General features: G+C 38.1%; 1 protein-coding gene across 2 annotated transcripts in view; it reads left to right on the top strand.

Annotated features, from left to right (window-relative positions):
* The window catches only part of LOC122812213, a 363,229-nt gene that overhangs the window by 142,880 nt on the left and 201,099 nt on the right, over window positions 1–19,250 (top strand). For both annotated transcript variants that reach the window (XM_044084555.1, XM_044084553.1), the window contains exon 4: window positions 1,916–2,147. In XM_044084555.1, the coding sequence (XP_043940490.1) occupies window positions 1,916–2,147 (232 nt within the window). The remainder of the gene's footprint in view (window positions 1–1,915; window positions 2,148–19,250) is intronic.

Genomic DNA, 19,250 nt, shown 5'->3' with positions numbered 1-19,250 from the left:
CTCAGGTTTTGCAAGCCGGTCTTGGAATATGCATTCGTAAACTTGCAAGAAAATATGTGTTTGCCGTCTTGTGTTTTACATTATGCAAGGCTGCCTTGTTGATGATATCTAATATTATCACTTGATCTGGCATGATAAGGTCTGCAGTTTTCTTCTGGAACAGATAATGTATTCAGTGTGTCAGCATAAGGATGTTTTCATCATATTTATATTAATACGTTCTTAATAACACAGTAGTTTTTTTTCTTTAGTATTTGCTTGACCTAAACCATGTGCATCTATAACATGTTTATGTATAGTATTTCTTTTACAAACAAAACACATTTGTTTTATGTAAGGTGCTATCCTGTATCCTTAATCTTTTTTTGTTTTCAGCATTCCATCTAAGTTCTTCATATTTTATTGTGTCACAGCCCCGGGAACCATTATGTAATGCAGTTAAATTGTAACTAGTAGCATAGTACTGTACAATGAGCTCTTAATATCCCTCTTTAATACAGCAGAAAAGGACACTCCAGAAGGTAAACATATATATATATATATATATATATATATATATATATATATATATATATATACAGGGTTTGAATCTCACAGGGGATAATTGGCTAGGCTTAAAATGGCTTGCAAGGGCAGTTAGCCTAGTACTAATCTATGAATATATATATATATATATATATATATATATATATATATATATATATATATATATAAATATATATATATATATATATATATATATATATATATATATAAATTATTTGATTTTCTGAGAATGTAGTCTAGACTGATCATTCAAAACTGTTTCTTGAACATAATGGCTAATATTAAGTTTGGAAATCTTCTCATACTCTACCAACAGTACATTTCATTCTTCCACTTGAGGCTCGGGACAATATTCTAAAGCAGCTATTAAACAGCTAATTTTAGTCTCCAAACAATCTAACAGTTCCATTAGCTTTTAATACTGGTACGATAGAAGCAGTCTGTTTTGAATATTTCACAGAAGTTATCACTTTGTATTTTAATATTCTGTATATTTCTTAAATAACTTTGCCAGGCAATGTAAAAGTTTGGCATCTATGTGTACATAAAAAGTAGTAATGTTGCCCTTTATAATGCATCAAGTTTTCCTTTAAATACAGATTCATGTTTTAATTTTTTTAAAGTTTCAGTTTAAGTACACAAGTTTTCATTTCACCACCATTTAATTGAACTTTGTTTAGCTACCTTCTACCCAGAGAAGAAAAGAAAATGTGCATTATCTTTTATGATTATAAAAGGCAATATTTCATCCTATTCCACTTACAAATGAACAACTTTCAAAAATGTTATATGTCTTTCTGCACATGTTTTAATATACAATATGTTTTGGTTGTAAATCCATGTTGGTCACTTGTCTGAACTTTGGTTCATACATTTTAGTGACCCTGGTTCCAGGGTAAACATCCATTTTTCACAGGTTTACCCTTATACCTCCATTACTACCACAAATGTGTTTTTGTATTTTCATACTAGGGACACAAAATACTGGAGTGTAAGAGCATTATGAGAGCAGCACTGAACATTCAAGTTTGAATGGATGTGTTACTATAGTTTAAAGTTAAGGGGTATAAAATACATTTTCAATCATATATTCAATTAATGCATTTCTAAAAAAACATTTTCTTTTGAAATAGATTGTCTAAAATAATATGACTTGATGTGGTGAATTGCATGTATTTAATTAAGATATGATATAAGGTTATAGTTATAGTTAATTGGAGAATTTTATTCTAAAGAAGTCTCTATTAAAGTGGAACAATGTGATGCATTGTATAGCATGCTGGTCTTTGAAGTGCATGCTTTTATAGCAGACAATATACATAAAAGATGGCTGTAGAATTAGTTACAATATTTATGTTTTATCTTTCAGATAGTATCTGTTGTAAATGCTGAAGTGGAGTGGCGTGAAGGCAAGAAATGGACCCTTGAGAATAGAAAGCAATCTGCGGAAGACGAGTGTAGCAGAAAGGAAAACATCAAAGAATGCTATTTGGAGCCAAAAGAAAAAAGCAGATTGGAGAAAGATGTGAAAGAATGGAGCTCAAAGCAAAGCAAATTTCAGAAAGGGTTTCCAGATATTCTGCACTCCAGTAGTAATTCAGGTTTGTGACCATGTAAATATATACTCATAAAAAAATCAGATAAAAGCACATTTTCAGATGGGCATTGGTCTGTGATCTGTTTCTTCTTACTATGGGATCTGATGTAATCCTTATCGTGACCATACCTTCTGTTTAGTGTCTCTACCCTTTTTAGACATGCATAGCCTTCTGTGAACTTTTTGTAAAGCAGACCTTTTATGCATCCCAGTTGCTGCCTCCAGATCAAACTACTACTCCACAATGTTTTATCTAAACCTAGGTGCAATTTATTGCTTTTGCTAATCTAAAGATTACTTAGTTGTACTCATTTTTTTGCTTCTGTTTCAGAGTGTGTGTGTGAGTGTGTGTGTGTGTGTGTGTGTGTGTGTGTGTGTGTGTGTGTGTGTGTGTGTGTGTGCACTTGTGTGTATGTGTGTGCCTGTGTGTATGTGTGTTCATGTACATGTGCTTGTGTGTGTGTGTGTGTGTGTGTGTGTGTGTGCGTGTGTGTGTGTATACACACGCACGTGTGCATATGTGTGTGTGCACATAAAAGGTTTCTACTACTTAGCAGTCAGAGACTCAAGCAGCTGTCAGCCCATGTGAATAGCTGTTTGTGCTCAAACTCAAAAATGACTTCAACCACGCAGCTGCCGCACACAATTCCTCTCATGCTAGTGAAAGGTGTTTTTTTAAGTAAAAGTTGAATAGGTAAGTTAGGAGGGAAGACAGACAAGGGAACCTTAAGTTTAGGGAGGAGAGGGAGATTTTAGGTATAGGACGTGACCAGCAGTTTAGGTTTAGGGAGTGATCTGTACATTATGTTTAGGGAGGAGTGGGGATTTTAGGTTTACGGAGCAATCAGTACATTAAGTTTAGGGAGAAAAGGGTGATTTTAGGTTTAGGGATCAATCAGTACATTGGGTTTAGGGACAGAAGGGCAATTTTTTTGGTTTAGGGAGCGATCTGTACATTATGTTTAGGGAGGAGAGGGGATTTTAGGTTTAAAAAAACAATCAGTACATTAAGTTTAGGGAGAAAAGGGTGATTTTAGGTTTAGGGATCAATCAGTACATTGGGTTTAGGGACAGTAGGGTGATTTTTGGTTTAAGGAGCAATCATCCATTTAGGTTTAAGGACTAGATGGGAGTTTTTAGGGTTAGGTCAAGGTTTTGGTAGGGCTAGAAAAGATCAAGCTTAGTTAAAAGACACAAGTTAGTCGGAGTTAGAGCACTTGCTGAAATGAGTCAGTGGAAGCAAGGTCATGTGTCTCTAGCAAATATGTCTTAAGCACATGTAGAAGATCCATGTATAACTTTAAACCTAAGTCCTGTGTTAATATTTTCAGATGCACTGATATTTTGCCATTGCCATGTTGGCACAGTGGTGCAGCATTGTCACCTCATAGCAAGAGGTTCTCCAGTTTGATTCTCATTTGGGGCACCTTCTGTGTGCAGTCTGTATGTCCTTCCTGCATTCATTTGGGTTTCCTCCGGGTGCTCCAGTTTCCTCCCACATTCCAAAGCCATGCATCTGGAGCCTTCTTTCCTGGGCCTCCACTGAAAATATGTCTAAGGCATGCCCTACAAATATTTTAGAAAATTTCAGCTGAAGTGGTAAATTTGGATACAACCCTCAATTTCCCATCAACTACCACTAACTTCCACCTTTTTGTCAGCCCCCATCCTTATTCCCACCATAGTTTCTTTTAGGGTGATACAGTATATGACCCTTAACTAGGCAGTTCTGTAAACTTTTAGCAGGAAAATGCTTATGACTATTTTATCCTTGGGTCACAGAGTAAGGTCTGACTTGAGCAGCAATAGATGGGGTACTGGATGCCATCACATTAGAGAGGTCAGAATCCCTAACAGGGGTACAAACCTCAGTGTCGTAATTGTACATGGCACATACCCATCTGTAACATACTGAGTATCTTCTCATCTCCATCCTTTACAGATGGCAGCCTAAAAAGCTGCTGATCCCCCGCTCCCAGGTTTTGGTAAACCTTACATCCTCCCCTTGAAATGGGGCACTGTCAGTTTGCAATTTCATCCTATACCTCCACCGGAACCTTCTGTAACATGGGGTCCATTCACAAACCCATGTGCTGGTAGCACAAATAGATACCCTCTTACGTATTTATAAGCAGGCTGGATATAGAATGCTGCAATCTGGGAAAGCATTTAATAAAGTTAAAATATATTAACATTTATTTCCATTCCTTGAACTGATATTCATCTATCCTGAAATACTGTCCTTGCTCAGTTATGCCAGTCTAATCATACTCAGTAACACATCTAAAACAACTTTATCTTATGTCTCTGGAACGTCTAGAAAATTTAAAGTAAACTTGTATCTTCTGGTAATTTTAGAATAATGACAGGCCCAATCCATTATTTTAGACAGGGCTTGCAAAATATTTTGCATGAAAAACTTCAGAGTAAAAAAAAAAAAAAAAAGTATTAGTAAGGAAAGAAATTTGAATTTAAATGTTTAGCTAATTGTAACACCTGTCAATTTGTCTACCTTGCGACTTGCAGTAAATGTAAAAGTTTTTATATCGGCAAGACTATTAGAAAGTTAAAAGAGCGCATAATAGAACATAAGTCTGAAATTAGAAGGGAAATCATGACAAATGCACTAAGTAAACATATTAAGGAAAATGAAGGGCATGCGTTTAAGTTTAGAGTGATTTGTGAGGTTAACCTTGGTTTGAGAGGGGGTGATATTAATAATGCTTTAGAACTGAAAGAACTCAAATGGATAATTAGATTAGATGCAGAACAACAACCTTGATTAAATGTAGCAACTAGTCTGAAACCAGTTCTTGTCAAAAGACAAAGAGAAAATATTTAGATTCTATTGCATTCTACACTAAACACACCAACAAATTTGATTGTGTGACAGAGAGAGAGATATGTATACTTTTAACACTTTTTACATTACTTGTAGTACTGTTGTGTTTTATTAATTATTCCCTATATTAATTATGTAAGTTATATGAAATATTTCAAGTGCAATATGGATATATGTATATGTTTTAGTATTATTTCTTATATTATAGTTAACATATAGATTTTTAGAATTTACATACTGTTTTTTTAAGAAATTAATTGTTTGAAGAATTTGTTAGGCTGGCTGAATCATGTGATGAAATTGTGTTCCTTTTTAAATGCTTTTAGACTCATTCAATTTTATGTACTGATGAAGGGTGGTTAACCCGAAAGCTTTGCTTCTATTAAACCTTTTGGCGTATAAGTGCATTGGATGCTTTATATCATTGTCAGAAATTTAAAACCTTAGCAGAGTAGGTATGAAAATAACTCTAGCAGTCAGTCTGAGAATGAGCTGTATGCTGGAGACCCAGGTTTGTGTTTGATAACTCCCATATGCTTACTGTGTGATGGCAAATCTACTTCATCAAGGAGAATACTTGTGCCCTCTGAACCTTTTGTAGTCAGCAATTGTAGCCTGTTTCCACCATTAAAGTATGCCTTTTCCTGCATACAATTTTCATGATACCCTCAAAACTAACATATCAAAATGTCTACTTTCAGTAAACAAAGCAAAAATGTCAGTAAGTTCGGTTCATTTCCTTTCTCTTGATACCAAGGCCTTCATAACATAGCACAGAAACAGAAAACTGCAAATAAAAATAGCTGGTGTAAACCGCCAGAATGATTGACCAGAGGAGACAACAATAAATGCTGTAAGAAAGAATAAATGTCAACATTCATTTTACCTTGGGCTCACAATTTCAGGACATCTATGTAACATAGAGATGCTCCCACAAGATAATGACTGGTCATGAATCAGAGCATAGCAATCTACATGTTAATGAAGGTCTAAGCTTGTGCCGATTTCTACATATCTCCTAAATCTCTGTAATGTCTAAACCTCCATAATGTTGTTTGGTACACATAAAGGTCCAAAAGCTTCCTGCCATCACTGTCTCTGATATTTTAGGCCCTGCGTTCTCCTACACTGCACAGCAAAGATACCTCAGTCTTCAGTTGGAGCTACTCTTCACTTTCCATACACATAACCAAAATTGTTAAAGTCCTTTAAACAACTAGTCCTACAAAGCCAGACTGCTTAAAATGAGTAGCATACATCTCAACTGTATAGATTTTCAGACTGTCCAGATTTTTGTCCCATATCTTTGGTCTCTTCCTCATAAAAATGGTATTTTTTTGACAAGCCACTGAGAGGATCTAAGGATTAAAATCACTAAATAATGACACGCATTTGAGTTTCAGACTTCATATCCTTCAGTAAATGCATGCTAACACAAATCCTGTTATTTTAGCAACTTTCTAAGTTATAAGAGCAATATTTTAAATCCGTCCCTATTTTTGGGCCTTTGTCCCCCCCCCCCCCATTATGTCAGGCTTGATACGGATTTCTTGCGTTAAGAAGTTGAGAGGTATGATAAGATGGTAAGTTACTTTCATCCACACACTTCACCCCCACCCAACATTTATAGACATGTTGTTTTGTATACATTCCCTGATTGTGATAACACTTCTTAACCTAATAATGAGGGGGAAAGGCCCTGAATAGTCCCAAATCAGAGAAAGATTTAAATATGGCTTCTAGAAAGTTGCTAGAATAACATTTTTTTGCATTTTATGCATTTCACGCATTGCCTGAAGAGTATGAAACCTGAAACTCAAATATATGTCATTATTAAATGACTGCAGCCCTCTGATTTGCCAGAAAAAAATACACAGTTTATGGTGAATACACCAAAAATATAAGGAGCAATCAGAGACATTTTTTTTAAATTAGTTGCAGCTCAGAACCCCCTTGCAAAAGCTTAAAAGTTACACATGACATCTGCTGGAACTCAGGCACAGATCAAACTCTCCAAGAAGTCATGGGATGTATGTACACAAAGGCAAATAATTAACAAGCTGCCGTCAAATAAACAAAACAAAGCCACAGACCTTTTATGTTTCCAGCAGTAAATATTGTGCTCAAATCTGTGAGACCCTGAATTTATTCTTTAAACTTCCCATGCTTCTCAGCATTTGTTGCCTGTGTTCACTAATGTATCTTAAGGTTGTCGAGTTGGGTAATCAAATCAGCTGCAGGGGGGCTGGGTGTAGGCAGAGCAGCACTGTTTATTATGTTTTCAAGACTGCTCTTCATCAGAAGACATGCACTGCAGGCCTGAGAAAAAGGAAGCAATGTCAAATGCCACTTCCAAACTGGATTTAAAATGTAAAATCCAGAAAACTATATGATTTATTTTATTTCTGGATAATCTTCTAACTGTGTAATGCCTTAAACATCTTGCATCAGAGGCCTCATGGGATATATTCAAATCACCCTTTATGGATATCAGGTGTTTCAGCTAAATGGCAATTCTGAATGTCCATGATTTTTTTTCTTTTACTTTCATTTTTAAGTCTATTTATGGACAATTTCAGGCCATTAAAGCTTAATGTCTGTCTATGGATATCAACTGGGTATGACAACCCTATGTTTCTAAAGGTCAAACATTCCTCTTATGCTGTGCTGATGATGTCATAAGAAGGCAGAAACATGCATGTCCACAGCTAGAGGGGTTTGGCTTTAATGGTGATATTGCAATAGGGAATGTCTGTCAAACCGGTAATCGATTCATAGTTACAAGGCATCTCATCAAAAGAAGACACACTCTGGAGTCCAGTACCCCTATTCCCCCCTTAAAAAGCATCACCATAGCAGCACTCCATCCACAAGGCATGGAAATAGAACTCTCAGACTTCTGCACCAAAGATGCACATACTACTTGTTGTGCTAGTAACACTTCTTTGGAGTTTTAAATCACAAACCCTGATGATGGCCATTTGTTAAACAAAACAGTTACACATTGAAAACAGACTTAGTAAACTTCTCACCTCTTGAAATTCAGTATTCCTTGAAAATACACTGGAGAACAACATCCCTTGAAAATGCAACCTTGACAACAGTTTGGTAGTTGTTGTAAAGGATTCAGGCTCTTGTCCTGTAATCAAAGTACAGGGTTCGAGTCTGAACAAGTTAACCAATCTGCCATACTTACACACACACACACACACACACACACACACACACACACACACACACACACACACACACACACACACACACACACACACACACACACACTTGTCACCTCACCCATCTCTCACTGCAGTTCTCCATGTTAAAACAATTCTTGTCACTTCACCTATCCCTCATGGAAGTTCTCCATGTTTGCATGCTTGTCTGTTGTCCGGCAAAGGAATGGCTTACTCAGCAGTAATTATCCATGCTTACAAATCCCGAGAACAATGCTTCCAATGTTTAAATGTGCGTGCGTTGATGCACACATGAAGTTCCAACGTTTAAATGTGCATGTGTTTTTAGTATGACACATGCACAGACACTATTAAAGATGCATGCAAAGTGCATCTTTAACTCATTACAGCCAAGTGACTCCTCCAGGAGCATCTGCAGTTACATCTTACTGGCACCTCTAAGCATCAAAATGTTGCTTGTTCATATTTGCATTAATAATTACTAAACCATGCTTCATGTAAAGTATTAAAATATTTCATCTTAAAGCTTACAAAATGGCGAACACAACCATATTGATATTTAACCTCTGTCGAGTGCAGGTAAAGAGATATTAATTGTTGTTCATATAATATCAATTTATGGTGTCATCAATTTCATTATTTCAAAATATCTCAACAACCAGATAGTACAGACAAAACTGTTAGAACTCATATGAAAGTGCTCAGCTGGATAAACAGAATGCTAATGACAGTATGCGTGTAACACAAGTGGTTGCTGAGATATTGTAAGCTGTTTACAAAATAATACACAGTAGTTACTTACTGTGTTTATTGCAACTTATAAGGTCAGATTTACGACCTAGAACTTAAAGAATGATACCAGTATAAAAAATTGCTTGGGCTGAAGAGTTTGAATTTTACACTTCTTTAGTAACATATGTGGTTCTAGAGATATGAAAATTTGTTAGAAATGTGAGAATATAATTTTATTCTATCACAAGGTTTAGGCTCTGCCTATTGGAGGTTACAGTGCAAACTTCAAGAGATCCATTGGAGGGAATGAGTTGAAGAAATGTTAAGTTATTTTTTATTTGTTTAAATTAAATGTTGTGGCTGCCCCCCCCCCCCCCCTGCCCCCAGTCAGCCAGCCCTTGGCAAATGCCTAATTCACCTAGGGCTGGATCCAGCTCTGTCAGTATGAAATGTGAGGACAGATACAGCTTGTTTCAGGATTTGAGGAATTTAAAGGACAACAATGGGATTCTAATATTAAATGCTCAACTTCTCTTTCTTTTTTCTCCCAATTTACTGTCCCTGCTATGAATAAACAACAGTGAATATTTTAAATTGACTGTTTCTCTCCACTAGAACAGTACCTCACTGTACTGTGGTGGTTTCACTTTCAAAAAGTTTTATCCTACCCTGAAAAAGCTTGCAGCAGTCTCCAATTCATTGATGTCATCAAGGCCACTGAATACAGGTAGTTTTCTTCCCAATTCCCTCCCCAAACTGACATCACCATGACCGTCCTAAAAACCTACCCATGCTGTGATGTCACAGCTCCCTGGTCCTTTCCATACCCATACAGAAAGTAAAGGTTAGAACAAAGAAACAGTACACAAGTCAAGTTTCCTGCTGTGAGCTGTCAATCACAGCAGGTATCTCAAATTACCCTTAGCACTGAAAACTAGGGAAGTTAGGTGTGAAGTGGGATGAGAGATGAGTCAGAGTGGTACAATTCAGGCTTCACAATAGATGGCAGTTTAGACATTCTAAAAAGAAGCAGCAGTAAAAAGCACATTGAAAGTCTGTTCTGTGGCATTTGCACTGTTTGTTTTAAGTAGTCATTTAATGGCATAAAATGCTACTTAAAACTAACTGACTGAAAAACAGCAGTGTATGCATGTACAATCAATGCAGTGCCAAGAGCTTTAGGAAGAAAGAGGCCTGCGTGATATATTTTTTACAGACAAGCGCTGCATTGTGGGATACATACAGGCAGATTAAACAATCAGAATTACTTCAGGATGCCAGACCCCATGTGGTCAGGCTCAGAAATTACATATACAAATATTTTAAAATCTGTAAATAGTCCCAGCGTGGTGTTAAAATGTAGGAAACACCAAACCATGATGACATAAAGACGTTTTTTTGAGTCTTTGGGTGTGGTTCTCATTTAATTGTAATATACTGTGTGTAAAAGGCAAGAGAGCAAGAGATGTACATAAGGACTGGTGAGGAACTTTTAATGACAGATGATTTGCTGTTTTACATCAGGATGAAGTGTATACATATAATAGAACAGAATGCCAGATAGAGATAGACTTCTCTTATTTACCGAGAGGTTACAGAAAATATCAGGAGGCAAAACTTAACTGGATTTTCTGATCGTTGTGTTATATGGGGGCAGTTTGTTGATAAAGAGAGTTTCATAGTAGGGTAGGGCAAAAAAATTAACCTCCCAAATTGGTGGAGAAGGAAACTTTGTAGAGCAAAATAAAAACATAATGGGGAAAGCATTTAACCATGAAATATTTTTATGTATCTCCCATTGACTGGTGGATAGGATTTAAATCAAATCTAGAAAAGATTGTATATACTATATGAGAAGGAACAATATCACAGCAAGAAGTATTTTACACATCATTATTTCAGAAATATGAATGTTCTGTACAAATACACACCCAAGATTTCCTTAGGAGTGAAAAAAAAAATTATGAACAAATAGAGAAAAAGTACAGGTGCTGCTATATAGACAGGGATATTGAAAACGAGAGAGAGAGAGATTGTGTTTTTTAGGTTGGTGGGTTAAGAGGCATAACAATAGTTTGTTTGATGACACTGGGAAAGAAAGAAAGAAAGAAAGAAAGAGAAAGGATATCCAAAATACTGTGAATATTTTTAAAAATATGTGGACAATTTATATGAAAGCAAGGAAAGTAAAAAAAATGAAAAGTTAAGAAAGTAGCATTTAGAACAAATTGCAGAAGGTTTTAAAACTGTATATGTTAAGAAAATTGAGTTAGATGAGGCTGAATGATACTAGGACAGGTAGATAAAGATGCGAATGATAGATATGAATTGTCAAACAAAATCTTCTGGAGTCACAGTCATGTTGTAGAAAAGGAGGTTTTATTTATAAACAGGATAGCATCAGCTTGCGAATCATAAAGTGATTCTAATCAAAGAAGGCTATTGGCTAGTTTTATAGACATAAACACAATAATCACAGTCCCTTATCTTAGGAGGTTCCTTTGGAATATTCTGCAATACAAGTTATAATTCCTGATTGTTACATTATCCAGTGAAATTTATTTTCCCAACTAATTGACAGCTCAGAGTTTGCCAACCTTCTGAAAACTTCCTAGTTTCTAACCACGGATTTCTCACACTCCTCCAGTCATTAAATTTCTTTATGCCTAACAGTACTCTATGTAACAGAATATGGTCATAGTAACATAGAGCAAGGTCATAGTATAACCATATTCTATTCTACAATGTTTCTGTCTAGCAAGTGATTTTCTTTATGTTTGACAATATCTTTGCTCACTTTGCAGCATTTGCAAACAAAGCACACTTAAGCTTTCATATCTCAACTTGCACACAAGTAATTTTAGCATGGTGTTTCTGTTAGCTACATTTACCTTGCTGTAACTGCTTGGCAAGACCTTCCTGGACTTGGCCATTTAACCTGTGTTTGTAAATCCCTCTAGTGTTTACTCACAGTTCCCCTTAACTTACCATTAGGCTTTGTCCAGCTCCTATCTGTGATTGGCCTCCATTTTCCCATTGATTGTTTTTCTCAGGATTAGTTTCACCTTCTCATCTCTGCCTGCTCCGTTTGCCCTTTGGGCTCACTCCACTCCCCTACCCTGCCCCCATTTCCCACCCACCCCCGCTGTATCTAAATTTATAGCTGTTTAGACTCTTCTACTCTATTTCTGCCCAATCACATCACACCCCACCCCCAGCCTCTCTCTCCCCCTACAACCAATTATTGTACCCTATCTCAATTTCCCTCCACCCCTGCACCCTTAAATCACTATACCTCTCTCTATTCCACACAATAATACATCCTTCCTAATCATTTAACTTACCCTACTGTACTTATCTCACTGCCACACATACCATGCCTCTTAAGCCACTACTCATGATGCTTCTTCCATCCACCCTCTGTCTTCTCTACCTCCTCACATATCTCCCAGACCTTACTTACTCTCCCCATACCATATCACTTCTAATCTCCCCAAAAAGAACCTCACTACCTGCCTACATTTCTCGCCATCTATACTAAACCAACTACTCTCTCCTGTTGAACAGAAAGATTATTTCTACCTCTAATATCACTTCCATCCCCTACACTCCATCTCCCTACTTTTCCCCTACCTCCCACACAAAATCCAAAGATCCTAAGGAACTTCTACCCTTCCTACTTGAGCTAATCTGCATCCTTCCCTTGGGTTATATTCACCCTAATCCTGGACCTCCTGCCCATCTTAATAACAGCTACTAAAGTAACAGTACAAAAAAAAAACATAAATGACTAAATAGCATAAAAACACAGTTACAACAGAGAATGTATAACATACATAACAGTACAAAGAAAACACCATAATAAACAACTAAATAGCATAAGAATATATGATTTAATATATGATTGAATTTGTTGATTGGTTACATCAGTAACTGGGAGGCTTTTTAAATGTTTTTGGGATTACTGATGGTGAGTCTGGTTGAAGGGGAATAAGTCAGTGAAAGCGCTTACTACTACGTTTGTTTTTTATTTTGTCTATTAAATATACCTGATGTGTGTAATCTACGTGTGTTTTTTTGTTATATTTTGGACTTTTTGCTCATTGCTTACTTTATCCAACACAGAGGGAATTTTTCCTGTTTGTATTTTGTTCTGCAACTGTTTGGCTTTTTTGAGAAATGTGATATAGCAAAGACATTAACCAGTACTGGAAATATTACAACAGTATGGATTTGGTATCAAGAAATAGAGATTGATATGCAGGCTACATACTAGATTAACTGCGTCATTGTTAATAAATGGCTGGAACTCTATTAATGTTAAAATGCAGAGGGGAATTAGGCACAGGTGCCCATAATGTGGCATTTTTTTCTTAGTGATCGCATGTGGTAATAAAGTACATGCATTTTAAATTTTGGGAAGGCAATGGGAATTGGGTAAAGACATGGGATAGCCATGATTATTAGATTATGCTGATGATCTGATGCTAGTTTCTTAAATAAAATGTTTTTGGCAAATGTATTTAAGAAATGGGAAGAGTTTTAGGGAAAGTGGGATTACAAATAAAAAGGGAGAAATTAACAGTGTTTGGGATAGAGGAAATAAAAGGTTTTGGACTTACTTTTGGTAGACAAGAAAGTATTCAGAGTCAATGAAAAAGATATGATTTCCAAAATGAAAGACACAGTTAACTTTTAGAAAACCTTCAAAATGTCCCTTAGAAAAAAATATTTATTTAATAAATGTGACACTTATGGGAGAAGAAATGAAAGTGGTGGGCTGCATTTACTTAATCTGGGAGTACATGCTGTGGCTGGTATATCCTTGTCTCCAGGAGTAAGAGCCACTGTAGATGAGGAGGCCAAAAGAGTGGGGTGCTCATGTTGCATTGGTAATGGTATGGGCCATAGCTCATGTTCACAAAGAGTTTTTTCCTCTGGGCATGGTTTGCGGTCTGTGACCCTTTCAGGAGAGGGTGACCTCTAAACAGGGATGTGGATGATCTGCACATACATCTGTGTCCTGACCTTCTGTGTAAGATCTCACTACAGTGCTGCAACATCTGCTGACACTGTGTACCAGTACTCAAACACATGCGTGCACACACACACACACACACACACACACACACACACACACACACACACACACATGCACACACACACGCACACACACACACACACACACACACACACACACACACACACACACACACACACACACACACACACACACACACACACACACACACACACACACACACTGCACGTACACACACACACACACACACACACACACACACACACACACACACATAAGCACACACACACACAAGCACACACACACACATACGCACACTCAGAAACACACACACGCACAAACACGCACACACACACACACACACACACACACACACACACACACACACACACACAAGCACACACACACACACATACGCACACTCAGAAACACACACACACGCACACACACACACACACACACACACACACACACACACACACACACACACACACACACACACACAAACACAATTGCCCCTGGATGACACTTGACACTGTGACACTTCTAATCTGTACATATGATGATAACCGTGCCCTGTCCTTGTAACATGCCATTGCTACTTCGGTGGCATAGGCCTGGTCCACAATCTGCCCAGTCTTTGCTGCTATAGACTTGCATGCATCTCTTTTTTAGTTTTTTCTGTAAACTGCTTAGTCTGGCCCATAGTTATGAAACAGTCCTTTCATCTTAACCAGTACCACATCATGCCATGAAGGCCTTTGCCTGGCATAGTCCTCCCCTGCACTGCATTCCTTCATGGGCTCCTTATTGGGTTCTTCCTCCAATTCCTGGTGTGGAGCTTCTTCTATATGAATATCTCTACCCAGCTCCAGTTGTTTGTGTACAACGATGATGATATGAAATATAACAGTATCTGAAAATATCTTACTGCGTGTGCCAGAGTCATACTGTAGGGCATCCACTGGTGCATCCAGACAATAGAAGCAGAACATCAGCAGGCCAAATGCACATTCAACAATGACCTGGATTTGTTGTAATCATTCTCTGCCATGGCCTGGGGATTTCCAGAAGGCATCATTAACCATGGTTCCAGAGCACATCCAGTATCACCAAGAAGATGCACCTTTGATAAATTTTCCAGCACAAACACCTGATATAATTCATGTGTGTGCCATATGCGAAAGTCATGGCTACTGCCTCAGTGTCCCCCAGTCCTATTGTTTATTATACTCTGTGCATTACAGACCACCTGGCTGTTGATGAAGAAGAAACCCTTACAGTTAATATACCTTCTTTGTTGTTCACCAGGTGGGACCTTAGATGCAATGTGGGGCAGTCTAAAACCACCCAGAACCTCATGGAACTAGACTATTTCAAAAAAATCCAAGATGGTATTGCTTCTTTACTCTTTAGTAGAAGGAAGTATTATAGGCTTCCTTACATGCAGTAGAATTCGTCATCATCAACCCTCTTCTCCCATTTTCTGCATGGGGTCATGTCACCTTCTCTCTCTCTATTCAATGCCACTCTCCTGCCTTCTTTGACACTCATGGCTGACTGTCAAACGTCTTCTCTCACATAACCCATCCAGTTCTTTGCTGGATGCCCTTGTTTCCTCTTGCCTTCTTTCCGTCTGTCCCAAATCTCCTTCACCAAACTGTGTTCTCCTTTTCTGCACATGTGCCCAAACCACAGTAATCTGTTCTGTTTGACCTTTTCTGCAATTGGAACTACTTTGGCTTTTGCTCTTATGTCCTTCTTTCTTCATCTGTCCCACAGTGTGCACCCTACCACCCATCTCAGGCACTTCATCTCGATCATCCTACTCTTCCTCAACTGTTCTGCCTTTATGGCCTAGGTTTCTATACCATACAGTAGTGCTGGTTGCACCACTGTTGTTACACCTACTTTTCAGATATTTTGGCATTCTTCTGTTATATACTACACCTAGCACTCTGTGCCATTTGGCTGCAGTCCCCCTAATTTTAGCTTTGACCTCCTCATTCAGACTTCTCTTTTCAGCCACCCTCCCAAGTTATTTGTAGCTGTTAACCTGTTACACTATTTTTCCTTTTATCTCAATTGTTGGCTTCTTCTGATTTCCTCCATTTGCTGCCATTACAGCTGATTTATCTGCACTCAGTTTCATCCCACATGTCTTCACTTTTGCATTCTATTCCCCTATCCTTTGCTGAAGTTCTTGCTCAGAGTCTGCCCATGATGGCCCATTGTCTGCATACGGCAGTGTTGTTGATCTGTTCCCTCCAACCTGTAATGTAGTCTATCACCAGTAAGAAGAGATGTGGGTTTAGAGCTGAACCCTGATGCACACCCACTCACACTAAGAACCCCTATGTTAGACCAAACACTGTTCATATGTGAGCCATTGGGTCCTTTTACATATCTTGGACTAATTCTACCAATGCTTCTGGGACTCTGAACCACCATAGGACTGCCCAAATCAGCTTTTTTGGGACCTTGCCATATGCTTTCCCCAAGTCTAGGAATGCCCAGTTGGACTCTTTCCTCATCTCTAGCTTCTTCTCAACTATCTGTCTCACTGCAAACACTAGGTTGGTCATGCTGCATCCTGATCTGAATCTAAACTGCTCATCTCCCATATTACTTTTTGCTACTCTGCTTATTCATTTATCAGTCTCTGTCTCCAGAACTTTCTTGTAATGTGGCAGGAGTTTGATACCTCTGTACTGCCCACAGTTGTGAATGCCCCCTTTATTCTTCAACACGGGCATTATTCTCCAGTTATCTGGAATGCGCCTTTCTCTCCACACTGCTATGAATACCCTCAGGAGCCATTTCTCCTCTACCTCCCCCAGCATCTTTATCACATCTGCTGTGACCTCATCTCAGCCTGCTGCTTTCCCTGACTTCATTTTCCTTAGTGTTATTCTTACTACTTCTATGGTGGGCTCCTCCCCTTTTCTCATTGTAGGCTCTGTCTGGGGCAGTACAGCTTCAGTGTGATTTTCTTCATTCAAAAGCTGCTGGAAGTACTCCTTCCATCTGTCTTTGATGTCCTGTGGGCTCATGAGCAGGTTGTTGCTAGCATCCCTTATGAAGAGTATCGGACTATCTTCTTTATCTTTCTTGTCTTTGCTCTTTGCCTTGTAACCTGATATAGTTTCTTTGTGCCATCTACTGAATCACTTTCCAGAAGTTGGTAGAGTGACTCTGTTGTCTTGTTCTTTGCTATTGCAACTCCTTTCTAAGCCTGTTTGTTAGCCAACCGGTATTCATTCCTAACCTGGCCCACCTTTTCTAGCTCCCACTTTTTCCTGCATTCCTTCTTTTTTGATGACTTCCTGTACTTTTGCATTCCTCCACCGGCTTTTTTTATGTACATTATTTCCATACCTGACTGAGCCTCTTATCTTTTCTCTAGTCCATACACCTGCTGTTTTGAGCTGTTAACATTCTTCAACCCCACATATTTCTTCTTATTATTATTGAGGTGCAAGAACCCTGAATAATTCCTTGAACTACTGTGTTTTTTTTTCCAGTCAACTTCCAAGTCTTCATCTTTGTCTCTGTTGACCTTAGAGCCTTCTCTAACCACTGCTTCCAGCTGAGTGTGGCAACCAGTGGTTTATGATATTGGCCGACTGCTTCACTGGGGATGACTATGCAGTAGAATGGCATTGAAGATGAAGATTTGTTGGATCCTTGAGGCAGATTCCTGAGATATACCCACTCTGTCCCCAGTGGTCTGTTTGAGGCCCTTATACATAACATTCATAAAGGAGCACTTGGTGTCCACAGGACTAGGTACTCCAAGCATCTCATAGTCCTGCAAATGAGGGGAACATATCTCGACCAAGTCTGGCATGGTGACTCTATCCACATGGTAGAAATGCATGTCAGCATTATGAAGGCCATGAAATCTTTGGCACAGACAGCTGATATACAGCCAGTGATGACACATGACTCCATGATTACCAGCAATGGGTACAGCCAGTGGCACATAGAGGTTTGCTAATGATTCAACTACCCCAAGGATTTTACTGCTGTCATTAACTCCTGAGTTATTGATTGCATGATCCGTGTATAAGTATACATCACTGAATCACTCTGCCATATTGTTTACCCTCCTTCACATCCATGGTGGCTTTTGTTTTAACTCATTCCTTCCGGTACAGCACTTTTGGGAGTGTACATTTAACTCCCAGTGTGTTGCTTGAGCCTTTAAAAAATGAAGTTATCACCTTACAGTTCAAACAAATAATCATATGTCTGGAACCATAAGTGTTACTAGAAAACTGTAAATGGCAAACTAACTACTGCCTCCCTTTCCTTGAGACTTCAGATGCAAGGTTCATTAGAATAAATATGCTGATCGGAAATGGTCATTGGAGGCTTGCTGTGTTGACAGTGGCTGAAAATATTTAAGTATTAAATTAGCTAGCTAACTAAATAGATAGATAAATAAATAAATGAATAAATATACAAGCAAGATTTTATTTCCTGGAGGTCTACAACAGTACATTACCTAATTTGCTTATTGTCAAATAGGTTGTTGTTGTGTCTTTTGGCTTTTCCCGGTTAGGGGTCGCTACAGCAGAACTCCGGTCCGCTAATGATTGGCAGTAGATTTTTACATGCCCAAGTTGCCAGCTCTGATGCACAACCTTCAACGAAGGTACGCCCATTCACACATCTCCACACAGAAGACGCTTTAGCTGAGAATCGAACAGGACAACATCTTACTGTGAGGTGACAACGCTACCGCAGCACCACCACCACAGTTTATTCAAAGATATACTAAATTATCCAGTAGTTTTGTCCGCATATTATGCCCCTTGCATATAAAAGTCTAGATATATTTTATTAGTACCACTGGAATTACTGAACTGGTCAACAAAATATAACAAAAAGGAGAAGCCAATGACCCAAAAAAAACCTCAAAGATGTTTTACTAATGAAATTTTACTATAAAATTGCATTTTCTACAGAAAAGAAGTGTGGCAAGGATGTGTTACTGCAGACTGTGCACCCAATTTTAACAAACACTGCATGTTGACATGTACACAACTACATTTCTAAGGTAGAATGTAGTCAACTTCAGAAATTTAAAGTTTTATGAAACTTACGAGCTTTGATTCTATGGATACGACAGGGGTGAATCAGTGCCTTAAAGCTAAAAATTGAGATGAATAATTTAGATTAGCATCTTTTAATTAGGTGTCTGGCAAATTGTTGGTTGTGACACTAGATGGCAGAAGAACATCACCAAGCAGAGTGAGGCTTTAATAAACATTTCACATCATATAAGTGATA

This window comes from Protopterus annectens, chromosome 9.part0 (assembly GCF_019279795.1).
Source record: "Protopterus annectens isolate FY-2018-M chromosome 9.part0, PAN1.0, whole genome shotgun sequence".
NCBI classification, from domain to species: domain Eukaryota; kingdom Metazoa; phylum Chordata; order Ceratodontiformes; family Protopteridae; genus Protopterus; species Protopterus annectens.
Note: the sequence above shows the minus strand (reverse complement) of the source record. Positions and strands in the feature narration are given on the sequence as shown.